The 19,670-nt window shown below is 36.7% G+C and overlaps 1 protein-coding gene across 3 annotated transcripts in view; it reads right to left on the bottom strand.

Annotated features, from left to right (window-relative positions):
• The window catches only part of NBEA (neurobeachin), a 476,649-nt gene that overhangs the window by 5,949 nt on the left and 451,030 nt on the right, over nt 1–19,670 (bottom strand). For all 3 annotated transcript variants that reach the window (XM_051608523.1, XM_051608522.1, XM_051608521.1), the window contains 5 exons: nt 18,794–18,986; nt 15,607–15,678; nt 13,430–13,585; nt 12,371–12,541; nt 2,603–2,704 (listed from right to left, as the gene is read on the bottom strand). In XM_051608523.1, coding sequence (XP_051464483.1) covers nt 2,603–2,704; nt 12,371–12,541; nt 13,430–13,585; nt 15,607–15,678; nt 18,794–18,986 — 694 coding nt within the window. The remainder of the gene's footprint in view (nt 1–2,602; nt 2,705–12,370; nt 12,542–13,429; nt 13,586–15,606; nt 15,679–18,793; nt 18,987–19,670) is intronic.

Below are 19,670 nucleotides of genomic sequence, written 5' to 3'. Positions count from 1 at the left end.
TTAGGCTTTTCTCAGTGTTGACCAGTGATAGAACAAGGGGTAATGGGATCAAATTGGAACATAGGAGGTTCAAGGTGAATATTCAAAAAAAATTTTTTACTGTGAGAGTGACAGAGCACTGGAACAGGCTGCCCAGAGAGATTGTGGAGTGTCCTTCTCTGGAGACATTCAAAACCCACCTGGATGCGTTCCTGTGTGATGTGCTCTAGATGACCCTGCTCTGGCAGGGGGGTTGGACTAGATGATCTTTTGAGGTCCCTTCCAACCCCTAGGATTCTATGATTCTATGATTCTATGACTGTCCATGGACTATGACTGAAATGGAATTCATTTATTTTCTCAAATAGTTGAGTTTCAGCTCTGGAAATGCTGAACTGCCAGGATGTTGATGCCTCCACTTTTAGAGTAATTACCATATAAGATTTTTCAAAAGAAGAGTATAATATTTTCATATTTCAGTACACTGACAAACCGACACTACATTGGCTTAGCTGACTGGTCACAGACATGAAAAGGCACAAAGAAAATCTAATTTAGGACAGCGCTGTAAAGGTGGATTTGTTGGATATGAATGTGCAAATATCAACCTGATGCACAGGATTTTTCTCACAGGAGCCCTAAGTGTGCAGTCTTCCTGCCCCAGCAGTTTCTCTGGCTTGCTGCATGTGTTATCACAGTGTCACAGCCAGCTCCAGAGGGACAGCCTCTCCATGAGGGAGCTCAGGCGGGAGGGCAAAAAAACCCGGCACTGCCATGAAATGCAATGTAAGAAATTGGATAGGGACTGGAAAGGACAGATACTGGAGAACAATCTTTAAAACAGGCATTTGCTGGATAGCAGTAATCAAAAAGGGATTTTCTCTCTGCATTTATATATGGACTAGAGTTTGAAGAGGAAGAACACAACAAAAGTAATTCAGGGGATATCCTGGGCCTCCACTTCTCCTGATCAATTACAAACATATTCTGGATTTGATGTAAAAGATCCTCCAGGAGCCTTTACTCTAAAAATACGTAAGTTACCAAAGCATCATATGCTTAACGAAGCAGAAGATAGCTGAGTTCAGATTCCAGATGTTTTAATAAGAGCAAATTTGCAAAAAGATAGTTGGAAAGGATACACCTGTACACCAGGAAGAGTGCATGTAAGCCCCCTTAAAAGATACGAAATAGTAGTGCTGCAAGAAATAACTTTAGGTTCAGCATCACTGTACCTTTTTATATAAACGTCCTGAATTAATCTATGACTGGTATGTAGTATGTCATTACAAAAGTTAATGACCCATTAGGACTTCCAGTCAAAACTGCCTTTACGCAAAAGTTTCACACTCAGTTTTGAAAATAAATGTTGAGCTCTGAGGCAGCATAGAAGATGATAACTCATAAGCTCAGCTGTGAGCAAAAGCTGACAGAAGAAGTACTACATTGTTCTTATCCTGAGAAGCAAAAAACTTTAAAAAGGAGTACAAGGATATTCACGGGGAAAATAAATCGGGCATCACTGTGGACAGAGAAAGCAAAAGTCTGAATGTGGATGTAGGAGTGGAGTGGAAATGAGATAGGAAGAGCTATAAGAAAAAAGAACCTTTAGGAATGACAAGGGTAACCAAAAAACTAAAGAAGGAAGAAGTGATAATGTAGCAAATAAAGAAGTAAGAGAGAAGGAGAAGGAGGGAGAGTCAAATAGGAAAAGAAAAGAGAATAAGACATGCAGTTTGCCAAATTAAGAGAAGAAGAAGAAAAACTGAGGACAGTGGGGAAAAAAAAATGGACATGGAATTATGGGGTAAAGGACAAGGTGGGCAGAACATGTGAAATCAACAAATGAAGGAGAAAGAGAATAAGGAAATATGAAGCAAACACTCATTCAGATAGGTGGTTTATTTACATTGATTACCTGATATATATACTTATTATATATACATTTTATATACATTTATTTACCAGTTATACAGGAGACTGCTGCAGGTTTGGAAAGGTATTTTGAACATTTGTATTAGCAATTGTTGGATACTCTGGATCTCATAGCTAAGTAACAGGGAGAAAGTGTGAACAGGTGGCTCAAAGTTTAATAGAAAGAGAGGCAACAACAAACCTGTGAACTCCTCAATATTTGGAATCCACTACCGAAAAACAACTGGATGAAATGCTGTCCACAGATCCAAACCCAGGCAAATTGACCCTGCTTCTCTTGCCAAGGAAACTGAGGTCAGTCCTACAAGCTGCCATTCAATTAATATCAAGGTGGAGCACGTGAAGCTGGCTCTCCCTAAATACAAGCCTCTACCCACAGGTTTCTTCAAAAGCAGTAGATATGTTTATGAAATATATATTTTTATAAACTACCCTCCTAGATCTGGGGGGAACAGTTGCACTGGCTGAGGGTTGGAAGGAACAATCAACTTAATTTCTGTCTAAACCTCCTAAATCCAGATAATAAGTAATAAGGTTCAGAGTAAACAGCTGCAGATTTGCCCAGAATTACAGCACATCTTAGTAGAGGAGACTTTGGATAATTGAAGTGGCTTGAGGGCTGACTGAGAAATACCACTAAAAAAAGCTCTAAAAATGTTAAGATTAAAAGAATAAAAACAATACTGACCTTTAGCACCACTAATAACAAGTCCCAGCTCTGCACAGACCGACACGCAGACAACTTCATGGTCATGACCAGTTAGAACAGCACGAGGAGCTGGATAATCACCTGTTAAACAAAACAAAACAACAACACAGGAAAAACAAAAAAGGAAACAGCAGAGGAATGCCAAAGCAGTCCTGTTTTATCAACAAAAGTACTTGGCTGCAATTTGTCTTACATCAGTAAGCACCGCAAAGGTGCAGTGTGCTTAAGTGTGTCATACTTAGGGTTTTGAGTAAAATAATTTCTGATACAACATTTCATAAGGACAGCTTCCCAATGCATTAATACACACCTTAACAGAAAGCAAACTTTTTTTGTTTAGAGATTACAGACTGCATGCTGTTTACAATACACAAAGGATAGCAGCAGACTGCTGCTTTATGACCTAAAAATACTGAAAAAGTGTATTTCAGCTAAAGAACACAAAGTGCAGTGGTATTCAAAGTAGCTGTAATCAAACACATCTGTCTCTAGACTTCTGCTAGGAACCTGGAGAGTACCATGAGTTGAGGACACTCCTGTATTAATAATCATAATTTTTTCTTGAAACTGGGGGGACAAAAAGAAGAGTGGAGGAATAGCATTGTACTAGAAAGGTACTACTGTTGCATAGACATTATTGATTCAAAGACACACTGAGTGCTTAAAATTCTACCTGAAAATGGTATACGTATAACACTATAGGTAACTGTCATTTTTATCACATGTAATTTATTCAAGAGTAGGACAGACTACTCCCTAAATATTTTTTTTTCTTTTTATATTCAGGAATGAAATATATTTTATTTTGGGTTCCAAAAAATGGGCATTTATGGAGTATTTATATGACAAATTACAAGATTTCTGTTGTTTCTAATAATAACAGAAGCTGACATCCTAACAGTGAAACTCCCATAAGCGGTTAAAATTGCTCAGCATTTGATATTTCTTTGCCAGGCAAAAAAAGTTGGGTAATTCCAAAGGACTGGAATTATGTCAGTGTAGTTCAAACACTTAAAACAGGATAAAAGAAATTACCCAGGGAACTACTGATGAATTACTGTAACATTAATCCTATGCAAAATAACAAAATGGTTCATCCACAGTTCTGTCAATAAAGAATTGGAAGCAGAATTCTCATTAATGCCAGTCACCATGCTGTACTGGAATGGGAGTCCTGTCAAGCAAGCTTCTTATCTGTTTTTGACAGGATGACAGGTATAGTTGATCAAGATGGCTATGCTAAAATGGCCTCTGTGTATTTTTTTCAAGATCGTTTTCATAGTAATACAATGTTTTGGTTTCAAGCTGTTTTATATGGAACTGATTGTAGACAAGATGGCACTGAAGCTGGTTCAATGACAGATCTTAAAAATTAAGCCCACAGAAATAAATCTACTATGAGATACATATTAGGATACCGGAAATTCTTGACCAAAAAGTAACCAATGTTACCTACAGGAAAAAAAAAAAAAAAAAAGAAGAAAAAAATTTTTTTTCTGGTAAAATATGGCTGTATATAAAACTGAAAGATTCATGGACAACTGTATAATGAAGAGAGAAAATCATTAGTATAATGGTCTCTGCATTGCCCAGCTATATAAAAAGGTAGAAAAATGTGCTTTATTTATTCGATTTATTTTGAATGCAACAAGGTGGATGGTTGGTGCTCCTGGACAAGAACAAGTTCTTCTCACTGGAGAGGAGATTTTGTTCTAGAAGACAGTGATACAGAGAAGGATTTATGAAGCCAGAAAGGAAAACTTGTTTAAAATTAATCTTCAATACAGTACCCTAGAATAGCAAATAGGAGTCAAGAACTTGCCACTGTAGACAAGAAAGATTAAAGTCTTGTACCCACATTTACAGAAATGAGTGTAAAAGAGGTCACAAAATTGATATCGAGAATAAGAGAGGATGCTGCACAGTGTTTAAAGTGTTTTCTCTCTTCACTGCACAGGAAGTAAAGCAGTGACTTGACCATTGTAGCTCGGAGTCACAGGCGTAAAAGATGTCCTGTAGAAAAGTAATTTATCTTGCAGCTAATGGCACAGTGAGGTCCAATGGGTGAATGCCTGCACACATTTCTACCCTGCCATAAAATAAAGTTTCCTAACTGGAAAACCAGTAAAACTCTAAAAAAAATTAACCAGGAAACTACTGGAGTAGCTAGACGATATTGCATGGATTCCTGAAATACATGCTTTAGGAATGGAGGCTTGGATAGATTTTGTGGGTGAATGAATTTAGTCTTTTTAACTGTAGACACTCACATGATACGAGGCTGTTGATAAATTAGTGAAATGGCTACCTGAGTATGTTACCTGGAAGGAAGTTCCAGACCTTTCCTACTCTAAAGAAGATAAATATTCTGATTTTCAGTCTGAATTTATTCCTGTCTACTTTGTATCTCTTTGTGTGTAAGCACTGTCCTTTAGCTTCAAGTCTGTTCCTTATCTTGTGTTTTCCCCAGTCTGGTACTTACAGAATAAATCAACCCTCTCAGCCTTTCCTTTTGACTCTATTAAAGAAACAAAACTCTTATAAACTTTGAACTGCCAGGCTTGCCAGTTTTTAGTCATTGTAGTAATGCTGTGCCTGTATAGCTCCAAGTTCTTTCTTAAAATTTGAGTAGCCAGAACTGTATGTAATAACAGCTCTTGAAATTATAGCTTGAATCTACAGTATTTTTTGCCACACCCTAAAATCTCCTGTCATCAAAATTTTAATAACAACACCATGTTTTTTACTATCTTTCAGGACCACCTGAGAACTACCAACCATGGATTTACAGACTTCAGATTTCGACCCAATACCACAGGGTGGGTCAGTCTACCTAGTCTTACCACTGCATTGTACAGGCACAGTAGCAGCTTCCTAACTCTAATGACAACAGCTACCCCAATAAATCCTAGTTTCCAAATCTTTAATTTAGCCTGCAATAAATTAATCTTTCTAGTCTGGAAACCAAAGATGTGAACTGAAATATGAGTTTTACTGCTAGGGAAGGATGGCTGTTGGAAGAAACAGGGAAAGATGATTTGTGTATCTCATCAAAGATTAGCTATATTTTGAGATTTAGATTTTTCAGTTTCCCCATTGATGTTGATGTTGAGAACCTTTCTTCTGAAGTTTTTTCTTCTCCAAGTGCATAGCAGAAAAGTGAAAAAAAAAAACGCAATTCAACTATATTCAGAATTTTCCTTTTTTTTTTTTTTTCAGCCCTGTTTTTTCAGTAAATACAGATTTATAATGGAGTATAATTATTAGAAGTAGCAATCCAACAGTAATTGAAAACATTATTTTTCCCCTTAGGCTTCAAAGAAAAATATTATTCAGTCATACTCTCTACAGGAAAAGTTGTGGTATGGGGAAGAGAACTTCAGTCATATTACATTTTATTGCTGAGGACAGAAGTTGTGAACTCCAGGAATCATCCCTAATCAAGCAAAATATTCTGTCACTGTCACATCACCACTGATAAATGCAGCCAGAGGTCAAAGGCTGCAGCTCTGAAGGAACTGCAGGTGAAAATATCCTACCTATGAACTGAGATACCATCACTGTAAACTCCCTGTAATTTCCCCAAAGGAGAACTTTTGAACCAAATTAGTAGAGAGCAGAAGGAAAAAAAAAATAAATCTGTGTTGTGTTTACAAATGAGTAAGTTTTTTTACAAATTCTAAAAGAAAATACATCTTCCCTTCTCTCTGAAAAATGTAACAGTTAATACTGTTTTAAGTATATTCTGGAAGAAATGTTGTCCTTATATGGCAAGGGGAAAAAACCCACGAAAGAACAAGAAAAGAAAGAGAACAAACAGTTCTACTGTGTAACTATATCTCTCACATTGTCCCTTTCCAGGAATTACATACAGATTGCTATGGGGACACATCTATAAGTCTTCTGTATAAAGAAAGAAACAGAAGAACACAAGGCAAATTCCAGCTTCCATTTAATCTCTGACTTTGACAGAAGCAATTACAAGGCTACAGCTGAATTATCTGTGGGAAATAATTTACTTTACTATTTACTTTTAATACCTTTTAAGGGATACTTTTTGGAAAAACAAACAAACAAACAAAACCCAAACACAAAAAACACCCCAAACCCCCAACCAAACAAAAACTAAACAACAACAAACTTAGAAAAAACTATGGCTTTCATGGAAATGAAAATGTAACAGCCTTCTTGAATTTTTACTGTCAAAAAAAATAATTCTGGAGTTTGATGAAAATATAAGGCTTAAACAAATAAACAGGAATATTTCAGAATAGAAAATAGTAAATAACTATATCCACAACATGAGGGAGCAATGATTGTAAAAGAAAGATCATTGAAAGAAAAATATTAATATATTCAAAATATTGCCACCTCTGGCAGGATTGATTTATTTGTTGAGGAGTCGGAGCAGTATTGTCTATACCTACAAACAGTTCACCAATGTCAGTGGACATTCAGGTATCCTGCAACTATCCAGACCCCAAAAGGAAAAACAGAGTGGAGAAGACTAAGAATTTGTGGCTTCTCTTCCTATTTCTTAAAAAACAATTGCTTTGAGAACTTTGCCAAATCAATGAACTGCCTTGTGCTGTACAATTCCCATTGGATATGCAGCAAAATGTGGGCACACACATATGCTGATGAAATGCTAGATATAGCTGCATTAACTCAGGTGTATTATTGGGTCATTGGCCTTTGCTTAGCAGTCATAGGAGAGAGATGTCTTTGGCTACCAGAGTAGAAACAGTGCCAGTAAAAACTACACACTGGTTTACAAAGAACTTCTACTCTGTCAGATGGTGCCAAGATACTTAATTTCAAAAATTAATGCCTAAATTGTACAAATGTGTAAGTACTGTAACAGCTCTTCATACATGCAAAGCAGATTGCATGTGTGCCAACGTGCTTGCACAGGACCTTCAGCCAGCCATCCAGCCCACCTGGGCCAGAACACAGTGGTGGCTATTTTAAATTACTGCCATTTCAAGGTTAAACTAGGGATGTTCTAGGGTATTTAAATGTGGAGGGATATAAAAGAAGTAGTGAATATCCTGAGTTCAGAATAACTACTCTTCAAAGATACAAATTGGCAAAACCTGCAATGTTTTCAATTTTACATTTTTTTTAAAAATACGTCCTATAAAAGGAACAAAGAAAAGTATACTTCATGACCGACTTCTAAAAAGAGCAGATTATCTTGACAAAGATCCTTTATAGTAGTGCTTACCCTCCCTTTCAGATATATACAGAATACATTTACTGGGTGAATTGTTAGCACCTCTTAGAATTATGTTATAATGCTAAATAAACCTAGCTTAGGGCAAATAGACACAATATTTTCCAATGGTCAGCACAGTTCCCATTAGAAAAAGCAGGGTTAACTCTAATACCTCTTGTGACCATCCTCCTGGAAGCTACAGTAGGTAATGAGAAATGTCAAGTCCCAAGATCAATGAAATTTCAGGCTCTAGGGACAAAACAGGAATAGCATTGATCCTTTTAAAGAACACCAGTCAGAGGGTGAATGTAATATATTGCACAGAAAGGCTCAAGAGGATAAGCGGCCAAGTCCAACATACTTACCTGACAAAAAATTCAATCAGCTTTTAGCACAAGCTGCCTACCCTTCCTTTCTTTCACGCAGGAGTCTGATTCCAATTAAAGTGTGCAAATTAATTTTTATCACTTCCAAATTAGTTTCTGAATTTGTGTCTGTTTCAGATGAAAGCATCTGTCCCTCACTTTTCTGCAATTCTATCATCCACTTTGGTATCTGTTCAAAGACTCAGAGATAATTCTCATTTCAAAGTCACTTGTTTGAAAGAGACATTCAATAAAGCAATCATAAAATATAAAAATAAAACAACTATAATGTTACATGTTGAACTCCAGGGCATACCATTTATTCTGTTTGCTCCTTTTTGTGATGACTAAAACAGTTGCTCCATGAGAAGAAATCTGTATACAAATTAGCTCTCAGCTAAAACAAACTCCTTTATATCATAAGAGAAAAAAATCAAATCCCAAATTGTCAGATTCCATCAAAATAATTTTTCTATTAAATCTCTTACAATTGCAGAGTTACATTTATGCAATCACTTCAAAGAATTAAAATAAGCAAACTATGTCCTTTGCATGTGCCATGTCTTCCTAAGAGAAAACAGATTCCCTTCACTGTTCTCTCAACTGCAGCAGTTTTATATAATGTGGTTATCAACTTAATATGGTGCAGATTCAGATTACCTATTTCAGATGGGCTATTTTGGCTTAGAAAGTGGTGTCTAAGTCTGGCAAGATGACTAAGCTTCATTCACTTCAGTGTTTTTCCCAAAAGTGGTACTGCCCTAAGCAAGGTTAAAGAAATAGGGGGAGGCTCACATAAAGACACAAAAGCATGCATTCAGCTCCTCTTCAGTCTAGAGGAATTCATGCAATATCTCCCACTTTCCAGGAGCATTCCCTTGCAGCAGCCTCTAGTCTGGGCTGGAAAATGGCATTCTCTCACCACAGCTGGAGCTTAGCCATTGCATAGCTGTCAAACTAACTTTTGTTGGACCAGAGAAAGTATACCTAGGGAGATGATTTGCCCTAGATACTGCTGTTGAAGGTATGCAGTTTTGATTGATTCCTGATTTCTTGATTGATCTCTTTTTTTATCCAGTCATCATGTCTCAGAATCACAGAATTGTCAGAGTTGGAAGGGACCTCTAGAGATCTAGTCCAACTCCCCTGCTAAAGCAGGGTCCTGTAGAGCACATTACTTAGAACTGCATCCAGACAGGTCTTGGATATCTCCATAGAAGGGGACTCCACAACCTTCCTGGGCAGTCTGTTCCAGTGCTCTCTCACCCTCATAGTATAGAAGCTTTTTCTCATATTTAAATGGAACATCCTATGTTCCCACAAGATCCATAAACAAAACCAGACATAAGTATTTTGTTTTCCACCAAAGCTGGAGGTTTAGAGGGGGCTGCTCCCACATTATTTCATAGCCTGATAGCCAGCATATGCTTGTAAATATGGGAACAGAGATTTTAATTCCCCCAGCCTCTGGAGGCCAAGAACACAATCTCCCACTTCCTGGACAAATATTTTAATCAAAAGGATTTTTGCAAGTTATTTTTGAAAGTTACTCCTTGGAAAACATGGTATTTAAAATCTGGTAAAATTTCAGTCTTCTTACAGCAATTGAGAGAAGTGTCAAGACATTGTGACACATGCAAACTGAACTAGAAACTCCCTTTTGATATTTATTGAAGAATAAAAGTGATAACTTAATGCGTTGACAGGAAAAAATATTTTTAAATTCTAAAATGAAGTTCAGCATGCTCTCAAAGGCAAGTTTTTAATCATTGAGCTGGAGTAGACCTTTGCAAGAGTTTTAACCAAGACACAATTTTCTCCTTTCTCCTCTCTAAACCAAAGCTGGTTCTGTATTTCCCACAGACACAGCTGAGGTCACTCTCTGAGAACATGCCTGCACAGGTATTTCAGCAGAAGGCTCTAAACAAGTCCAACAGGTTAGGTGATTGACATATGTGTTGTAAAGATTTTATGTAACTCATGGATTCTGGAATATGGAATTTTAGCAGAATTGGTAAGGAGTTTGTTCTTGCAATCTTTTGCCCCAGAGTATTTCACAATAAATGATTGTGATTGCTATGTTTTCTAATAAAATGGTATCTGCATTTTTCTGTACAAAGGTTAAACTACATAAACTGTTCAGTACTAGGGGCTTGCTTTTTGCCTCCTTTAACGTTTTCTGAAACAACTAAAGTTTCCTTTGGTAACTGGATGCATTGAAGCTCAAATTGATAATGAACTGTCTTTCAGCTTAAAAGATCATTATCAAAGTCAAAGTCAAGGCAACTAACCCAGATAATTACTATACCTGACATTTTTCTTTGAATTCTACACCTTCTTACAGTCTGTGATATAAAATACCTTATCTGTGTCCCCAGATGACAGATTTAAAAAAACTAATCCTCCTTTTCTTCCCTGAAAATATCATCTACATCTTTCTGGAAATTCACCCCAAAGATGTTAACTAATTGGATTTGACCTACAGTGAACATCTCACTTTCATTTTTCCTACAAGGTAAATTCTAATCTTCTACCAGTAAGTATAAAAGAGTAGATTAGGAAATATTTCTTTCCTGCTTTGGTGGCTTAAACTATTTAAAATTAAAATGTATTTTCATAAGGATTGTTGAGAATGTTTTACTCCTGAAAATTAGTATACAGCAAATCAGTCATATAACAACTTATCATGTCCTTCGTGGAAGAGAACAGAATCTAGTAGTCATTAGTCCAGCAGAAGCACTTAGTAATTGTAGAAGTAGGTCCTTCAGGCATACAATCACTCATGATACATCCTTACTGATGTCTGTTCATGCAAAGTCAAAGTAGCTGTTAACAAGGATATGTTTACAACACATGAAGCTCTGGTTATAGTAGAGCACTAGTACATAATTAGCATGTCCATGTTATCTGTAATCCAGTGAGTAGTGATAGCAATAATAATGGTGACATCGCTCTTCCTCAACATGAGTCTTCAATATGTCTTCAACATGAGTAGTAAGAAATCTGATCAATATATTTGGAAACCAGCACAGCAGATTTATCTATGTAATCCTTCTGGGTGATGCTACCTCTGCCTGTGAGATTACATTCACCTGGACATGACTATATGTAGCACAGTGTCCTCTTAATCTAACTATAAGGACTTTGCTTTACTTACAGACAAATGGAATAAAAATAAAACACAATAAAAAAAATATTGTGAAATGAAAAAAATATATATTTACTTTGAAACAAATAAAACACTTTTCAACCAGACATTCAGTTGAAGGAATACTTTCACTTAGACATCTGCAACTGACGGATCTATAACTGCCTCCAGTCTTGAACCAGAGATCAAATTTGATAGTGATGGATTCTTCTATGTTTATCTAAAGAGACAATATCCTTGTGCTGAAAATAATAATCATAATTCAGAAACTGCTTGAAATTGAAATAATTTAGTGTTCTACAGAATATGGATGAAATTGCTCTTGCCTTTACGTGTGATCACATTTCTGGCTCGGGTGAATTGACCTTGTATATTAGTAGAGCACTTCAAGTGCCCTCTTATATGAATTCTTATTACTATTATCGTGTTCCCTTCACTCTGCAAAGCACTGATAGTCCCCTGTCAACGAAATGTAAACTCTTCCTGACATTTTATCTTCTTCTATTTTTATTCAGTTACATTGCTTCTCCAAAGGTTTGCTTGCTATAGGAAGACCTTTCTCAAAAAGATTAATTTCATTCAATGGCATGTGAGACATCCCTTTTTTGAAAAGGCAAGCAGCTGATATAGCATGCTGTAGTACAAAAGGAGTAAGTTAAAATGCCAAAAAATATTTCTGTGGGAAGAAAAGTCAAAATATAGTGATATACATCCTGTCACTTAAAGGCCATAACCATCTTGTTCTGGTTTATGGTGACATGATGCTATCAGTGATAAAGGCAACTATGAAATTAAGAATTACTCCCATACTATTATCTGCTACCACGCACAGACTGTTAGAACATTTTTTTAACTAGTACTCAATGAATTGCTCAGCATGTCATGCTTGTCTTATACCAACTTTCAGCCTTCAAGTGAAATAAGAACACATTCGCTAATACCTTCAGAAGGAATGCTAAAAATGAATAGGTGTAACAGAGGACCTCTCAAGAAGGTATTTTTTACAGGATACTTACTGCTATTTGGATTGTCACCTATAATATGATGTCGACCACTCCAGTACCACAGCAGCAATGTAGCGTCACGAGACCCAGACACAATATAGCAGTCACCACCGATATAGGACTCTGATCTGGCAAGGCAAGTCACGACATCCCAGTGGCCAAACACAATCTGAGTTAATTTTCCTGGTGGGAGTGCACAGTGATAGAAATTCAGGCTTTTTAAGTACTTGCAGTATTTAGTCATTAGCTAAATAATTTACAAATTTTCAGTTCAAATGTGATTTTTGCCTCATGTCCCTTTAAATAGATTTCTCTACATGCTACAGCAAGACAAAAAAACCACAAGGATAAAACTTACTTTTTTCTCTTTTCATGTTCCTATTGAGGGCCACACTCTGTGTCAATCCATAGTCTAACCCTTATCTCTGAAAATCAAGTCAGTGCTGCAGTCACTGAATATTAAGTGGAGTTACTGCTCCATCAACATTGAAGCAATTGTGTTAGAACACTATTTGTGAATTTTGTGAATGATATGCATAAGACAACAGATGAACTTTCTCATAATGGTGCTACATTGTAATATTAAAAATGTATAGTTGTTCCATGTTACTGTCAAGGTTCACTGTGATCATCACCTCCTCTCTATTATTTCAGTCAGTGTTTAGCAATACACTGAATGCTATTAGGCTAAGCAATCAGACAAAGAAACAAAATATTGGTTCCTAGTAGCAGGCTATGCAAACTACTTCCTTATTACATGAAATAGAGATAGAAACAATATAGCTATGAAAATATGGTAATGAGTATTTTGGAAGAACCTTTTGAAATGAGTGATTCTGTGAATATAACTATGGTTTTAGAAAGTTGCCACTAACAAAATTTTATGTCTTTACATTTGCTTTTCTCTTCAAAAGCAGCTTAAAGCTATTATGATCAAACAATAATGAAGGATTTTACAAACTCTCCTCTATAATTTATTGAGGGGGAAGCATAGGCATTAGATAAGGTAGTATTAAGAAAACCATCCATTTTGTGAACTTAGAAGGAACAGGTAGTTGTATTTAGGGTCACCTGTTTCCGAAGAATAAACTCGAAAGCTCTTGTCCCAGAAACCACAGATAAGAATGTAGCGATTATCTGCTGTGACCACGAAGCAATGTGCATTGATCTGGATGCTCTGATCCACAAGGTCTGTGATCTGCCGTTTGTTCACACCAGAGTTATTGGCTGTAACGAAATGCAAAACACACTTTACAAGTAAGCCATTGCAACAGCTTCCTGTCATCCACTTACAGGAGAAAATGAATACATTTACCTTTCAATGAACTGTGAATTTGTTGTTGAGTAAGCATTTTGAATATGAACATTTAGAGCTGTCTATACGGGTGTCAGAAATACAAAATAATTGTGAGATTTCTGGTTTCCCTTTGAATAAGACAAAAGATATTACAGAAGATGACAACTTCTTATAAACCGCCTTATGCGCTGCATAATACGTGATAATATTTTAAGTGTTAAGTAAAAAGACAATTCTTGCTGCTTGGTACCTCTCCTGTAGAAAGTATCCCAGCTTCTACTGTGTGACCTTGACATCCCCCATACCAAATCAAAGATGTTAGGATTCAACCAATTATTAAAATCTAATGTGATTTTCAGTACTATCCTACCACCTATTCCTCAAGCATGGAGCCAGGACACGGCCAGTGTCATTAAAAGAGGCAATGTCACCTGGGAATTCTCCCAGACAGAGGGAAAAATAATGGTTCATGCAGAATCCCACCACCCTGACTGTGAAAGAGAACTCTAAGGAAAGAGTGGGAACAACCCATTAATGGGGTCTTTACTTCCTGTGACACAATAGATGGGCTTTGGTAATACAATAAAAGCGTGTTCCCTCTCACCTCATATTAACTTTCTAAATGTTCAGTATATAGTCTAAGTTAATTATCTTCACTCCCCCACACTCACTGGAAGGAGAGACATTGCTTGACACGGCAAGTCTTCTCATGCTGCTATAGCTCTCTAACTGCAAGACTACTCCAGAGGATGGTTTCTCTTTCTAAAGTAGCTATGGAGGGAATCTTGACAACTAACTTCAGCTAACTGAAGTTAGATGAGATAAAACTCACTCTGAAAGATGTGTTTCTCCTAAAGTAGGAATACCATTTAATACAGATAATATTTTGAAATTTATTTTGTCCCTATTTTTGGTTCTTGTCCTTAAATTGCTCACCAGTGCATGAAATAAGAGACTCAACCAAAACTCTACTTTAAATTTGCTTATAAAAGTTTATACCATGTTTAGGTACATTCCAAGAGCACATATTTAAATTACCAGACCCTCTATTTCCATCCACTGAAAGATAAAGAAATCACTCAAATTTCCCTACCGGTGGGCAAGATAGTTGTGCCCTAGCTTTTGAGAGGGAAACCTGAAGAGAAAACTGTTGTCATTATACAAGCAAATGAAGCATACAGAATGAGAAAGCTGACTCTCCTGAGGTAGTTGTGTATAAATCTTTCAACCACAGATATTGACACACATGAAAAAGTAACTTTTAATCTGGATATGTTTAAAAATGCATTTTTTTTCTCACCAATGCTGCAAAACTGTCTCTAAGAACCTTCCCTATCCCCAATTTCTTTCTCAGTAACATGTCTAGTGCAAAAAAAACCCCAATCAACCACAAGTCAAACATCTGTAATTAAAGAGAAATATTTATCGTTAGGAATTAAAATAACGCAATCTCGCTTAACAGTTTTAGCTGATGCTACTGAAATATGAAATCATGCATCAACTTAAGATCCAGCATTTTTAAAAATTAATTTAGTTATGCCAACTAAACAGTGTAAATCATAAATTGAATGGGAAAAAAATGAATCTGCTTGTGCACTGATATACACAGTGCTGGGTGTGAAAAATGAAAATAGTGAACTCTACCAGATCCTCACATTTTATTTTACTAATGTGACCAGATAAGAGAACAGAATTATAAATATGGGCTGACAATGTAACTGACTTGATTGGTTGTTTCTTAAATACCTATTGTTGGTGATGTTAATAAAAAATAGCACTCATATTATTCATTCAGCATCAATAGCTAATGCTTTTAGATCTCCAGGACAGACAAGAATAAATATTTTCCTACCTCTGTGTTAAATGAAGCATAATATACAAATATAGCTTAATCAATAATTCTTGAAAATGTGGTTTTCAAATATATTGCTACATTTTCATTTTGACATACCAATCAATGGATCCATTTCGATTGGAAGATGATGGGCTTGATCCAACGAATATCCTGGGGCTCCACGAAGGCCTGCACATGAAAGGAAGAATAAAGCACACAGGAACCTTGTTGTCTACATTTTTATATGATTTTTCAAGGTTTAAAACTGCATTTGTGGATTATTTTTACATATATATGCGCAAACGTAACTTCTTGCTATTACTTATTCTATTAATCTTTTAAGATGTCTTCCTCTGTTCTACACAAATACACATTTGTAATTATTCAGTTCTTTAAAAGTAACTATAAATACATGAGCTCTAATTTCAATATAATTTCAGCAGCCAGAAACATTCATTAAATAACTCCTGTAAAATAGTGTAACAGAGAAATTTTTTACATTTGAGCACTGGGTGAGACCTTATAATAACACAGAAAAGAAACATAATTGGGCTAACCACAGTTATGAGTTTCTTACATGTAGAAACCAGTAAGTGACCGATACTTGGACTTTTCATGTGTTTATCTAGAATTTTTAGCTGGGAATTTGTGGACTACAAAAATTTGCCACAATTATTCATATTAGTTCTATTCTGAGCAGTCCTGAAACTGCTAAAATGTGCACCAGGGGCTGCATGTTTAGAATTATCTGCTCTTGTGCACAGATTGCATTGCTTTGGTTCTTCTGAGTACTTCCCCTAGCATATAGATCACAATGGTCACTACTAAAATCACAGTTTTTTGTCAGGAGCACAAGAATATTCTCCAGAAGTGGAGACATGGAGTTTTGGAGAATAAGCTCCATTTTATACTAGTGCAATAGACAACTAGAGGAGGTAAAATAAAACAGGCCCTACAGCTAGCCCTGTCAGCTTCTGAAAAACACTGCTTTGATTATTTCTCCTACCCTCCTTTCTCTGTTCTTTCAAAATCAAACCAGTTTGAGACAGATCTTCACTGGTATTAACTAAGATTTATCTGCTTCTATTGTGAGGTGGCCTTTTATGGTGTACAAACTCTAAAGCTCTAGATATAACCTCCAGTAGTAAAAGTGGCCTGTGTATACACTTCTGCAGATTAAACTATCCTTATACTAGAGTTGTGGTTTATTAAAATAATATTATGGCAATAGTAGGAAATTGATAACCTGTCCTGTATTAACCTCCAGCAAACAGAAAGATGTTTCCAGGGAGGATGTAAAAGTTAAGAAAATAATTTTGTTTTCCTGTCTCTTCCTGCTTTGATATATTCAGAAAGCATTCCTCTCTTTGAAATGTACATCAGAGGTTTTCAAATGGTGTGAAATTTAGTTAATTGTTGGTTCATGATGTGCACTGTGCGTATTTGCAACATGACTTATGTTTTGCAAGAGTATATACAAAAAACTAGAACCTAACAGCCACGTGCATTGTGAAGGCCAATACAATTTCTAAGAAACTAGATGATGCCAAGTGACATTAAAGAAACCCTTGAAATCCAGGCAACTGCAATATTAGTGACCTTGACTCCTTCAAAGTGAAGTATGGGCAAGAATTTTGGCTTCCCTTCACTTGAAAGTCTGGACAAGAAAGGAGTACTCAAGTACTAAATAAGCCTCTTCAAATGGTGAATGGGTTTAGAGTACTTGTCAGCATCCTTGAAAAATCCAGGGGAGCTAATTAGGAATTATTCAACAATGTTTGTTAAAAGAATATTAAAATACCAGGGGAAAGTTTCTGTATCTCCTAATAATTTCTGACATTGGGCTCTTCCATTGAGGACAATGTCACAAAATATTTTTAAAAAATGCTGGGGTTAGTTTTCCCTCTAAGCTTATCCCTTTCATTTTAATAAATGCATGTATTTGTGAAAGACAATCCAATATCCTGTTCTGTTCTTGTCATATTCTCTAGACCTTAATGCAAAGTTTATTTGTAAACAAAGAATAGCTAGATTCCAAATATACGTAAAATTTTATATTCATGCTAATGTTGTTTAAATGTTCAAAATAAAAATAACATTAAACCTTGTATTACTATTCAAGAACTCAGAAACATATTAACTTCACTTGCTCTGGTAGCTCTGCTACTCTAATGTGTGCCTAAAAGGGAATTCCCATTAATTCTTCCAATCATTCATTGCTTGTAAAACCAGTATTTGGCCAGCCCTGTACATAAGAGGTGGGATCTGCTTCACTTGAATTATTCATTTGACGAGATTTCTACATTTAAGCCAGTGAAATCCCTAAGTAATCTAGAATCCCTTTATCTCTACTAGAGGAAGACATCTCACCTAAATATCACAAACCCCACTCCAGGAGGACCTGTTTCTGTCCGGGGACTTCTCTTGTGCATAGAGTGGAGGTTTTGTCTTTTTTATTTGCCTAGCCCCTATGAAGCTCCTGAGACAGCTGCTGAGTCACACTTTCAAATTCCCAGTACCTTTTTACTTTTCATGGGTAATAAGAAACCTTCAAAACTTTCCAGATATTACAGCATAAGGGCTATCACAGCAGGGAGCTACCCTAGAAATTAAACCTGTTCATTCCCAAGCAGGGCAACACTTCATGTACCTCATGGCCCTATCATCTATTTAGCAATGCTTGGGTCAACCTCAGCACCTACATGCCTAGATGAGGAGACAGGACAGTCCTGGTGGCAATATGTCCTGGTGGCAATATGAGCAGAGGGGCTGGAAAGGAAATTTGGGGTGACCTTGTTGGATGGACTTTTGGGAAAGAATGTGTAAATAGTTTGGTGTCTGGCTGCTTAGACTTGCTTAGGTCCCCACATTATCTGATGGTGATGCAAGGAAAGGCTTATGACAAGCTCCTGGACAGATCTAAAATCTCTCTCAAGCAGCTGACAGTGATGTACACTCTCTAGCATGCCACTATGTATTCCTGAAACCTGGGACATATTAATATCGGCTGTGTCAAGAACAGCAGCACTCTCCTGAGAAGCATTATATCAAAGGCTGATCCTGATGTAACCACAAATCGATTGGCTGCCATGGTGATGTGCTGCTGTTAGGAAGAGTGTTTCTAGGAATGACACCAGAGAAAACACAAGCTTTGATTATTTGACACAAACCAGAAAAAAACAGTACACTTTTGTGCAGAGGCAGGTGAGTGCGATTAACCCAAATCCAGCCAAATTGCACTCAAAATTAAAGTTGCACTGTTAAGGTCTTTACATTCTAATAAAATGTGCCAGCAAGAACCTACCTACTGTGTTGTGCCACCGATTGACTGCAAACAGCCTGCTGCAGGTGACAGTCACCACGGCTGGAATGGTCAGGTGGGGCAGCGTGTTGGCTGCCACATGTGTTACAGGGGAATTTGATGGGAACTTCAGCACCATGATGACATCCTGCTGCATCTGATCTTTAAACATGAGGGGGCTCTGTGGAAGGAAACACTGTTGAGTAGAAAGGAGAAGAGAGCAGAAGAAAACAGAGGGGATAACACAATTAGTGAGGAGATCTGAGGGAAAATACATTTAAAAAAGAGCAGGCAAGCATGTGCACATACAGGGGAAACAACACTACCTGAGACTCTACACTACTGATGGAGGAGTGCAAGATGAGACGCTATTATCGGATCATTACACAAGGACAAGTAGAGAGTAGGTATGGCAAGGATTATCGTTACAGGGTGCAAAATTACCATTAGCATTCATTAATAAACAGTAAAATGTAAAATTATACAGTGGTTAATACTCATAAAATAAAGATATGAATAAAATAAGAGTCAATTAATACATCAGAAATATAAAAACTCTAAACAACAATGGTAGGAAACAGAAATTTTAAGAGGGACTGGAAAAGTCAGATATTTAATTTTTCGTAATGAATTCTTTATATGAAATACAGCACTTCCAAACATAGATAATTAATTCTTTGTAAAGTATATACTTATTAGGGAATCTGTAAGTAATTATAAACCTGTTTGATGATTCTGTAACTGACACAGCTTTTTTTTACATGGACAGCAGCTGTGGATGGCCCCTCCCAGGAAGTGTTCAAGGCCAGGCTGGATGAGGCTTTGAACAACCTGGTCTAGTGAGAGATGTCCCTGCTCATGGCAGAGGGGTTGGACCTAG

This window comes from Apus apus, chromosome 1 (genome assembly GCF_020740795.1).
Source record: "Apus apus isolate bApuApu2 chromosome 1, bApuApu2.pri.cur, whole genome shotgun sequence".
NCBI lineage: Eukaryota > Metazoa > Chordata > Aves > Apodiformes > Apodidae > Apus > Apus apus.
This window is presented reverse-complemented; position numbering and strand designations above follow the sequence as displayed.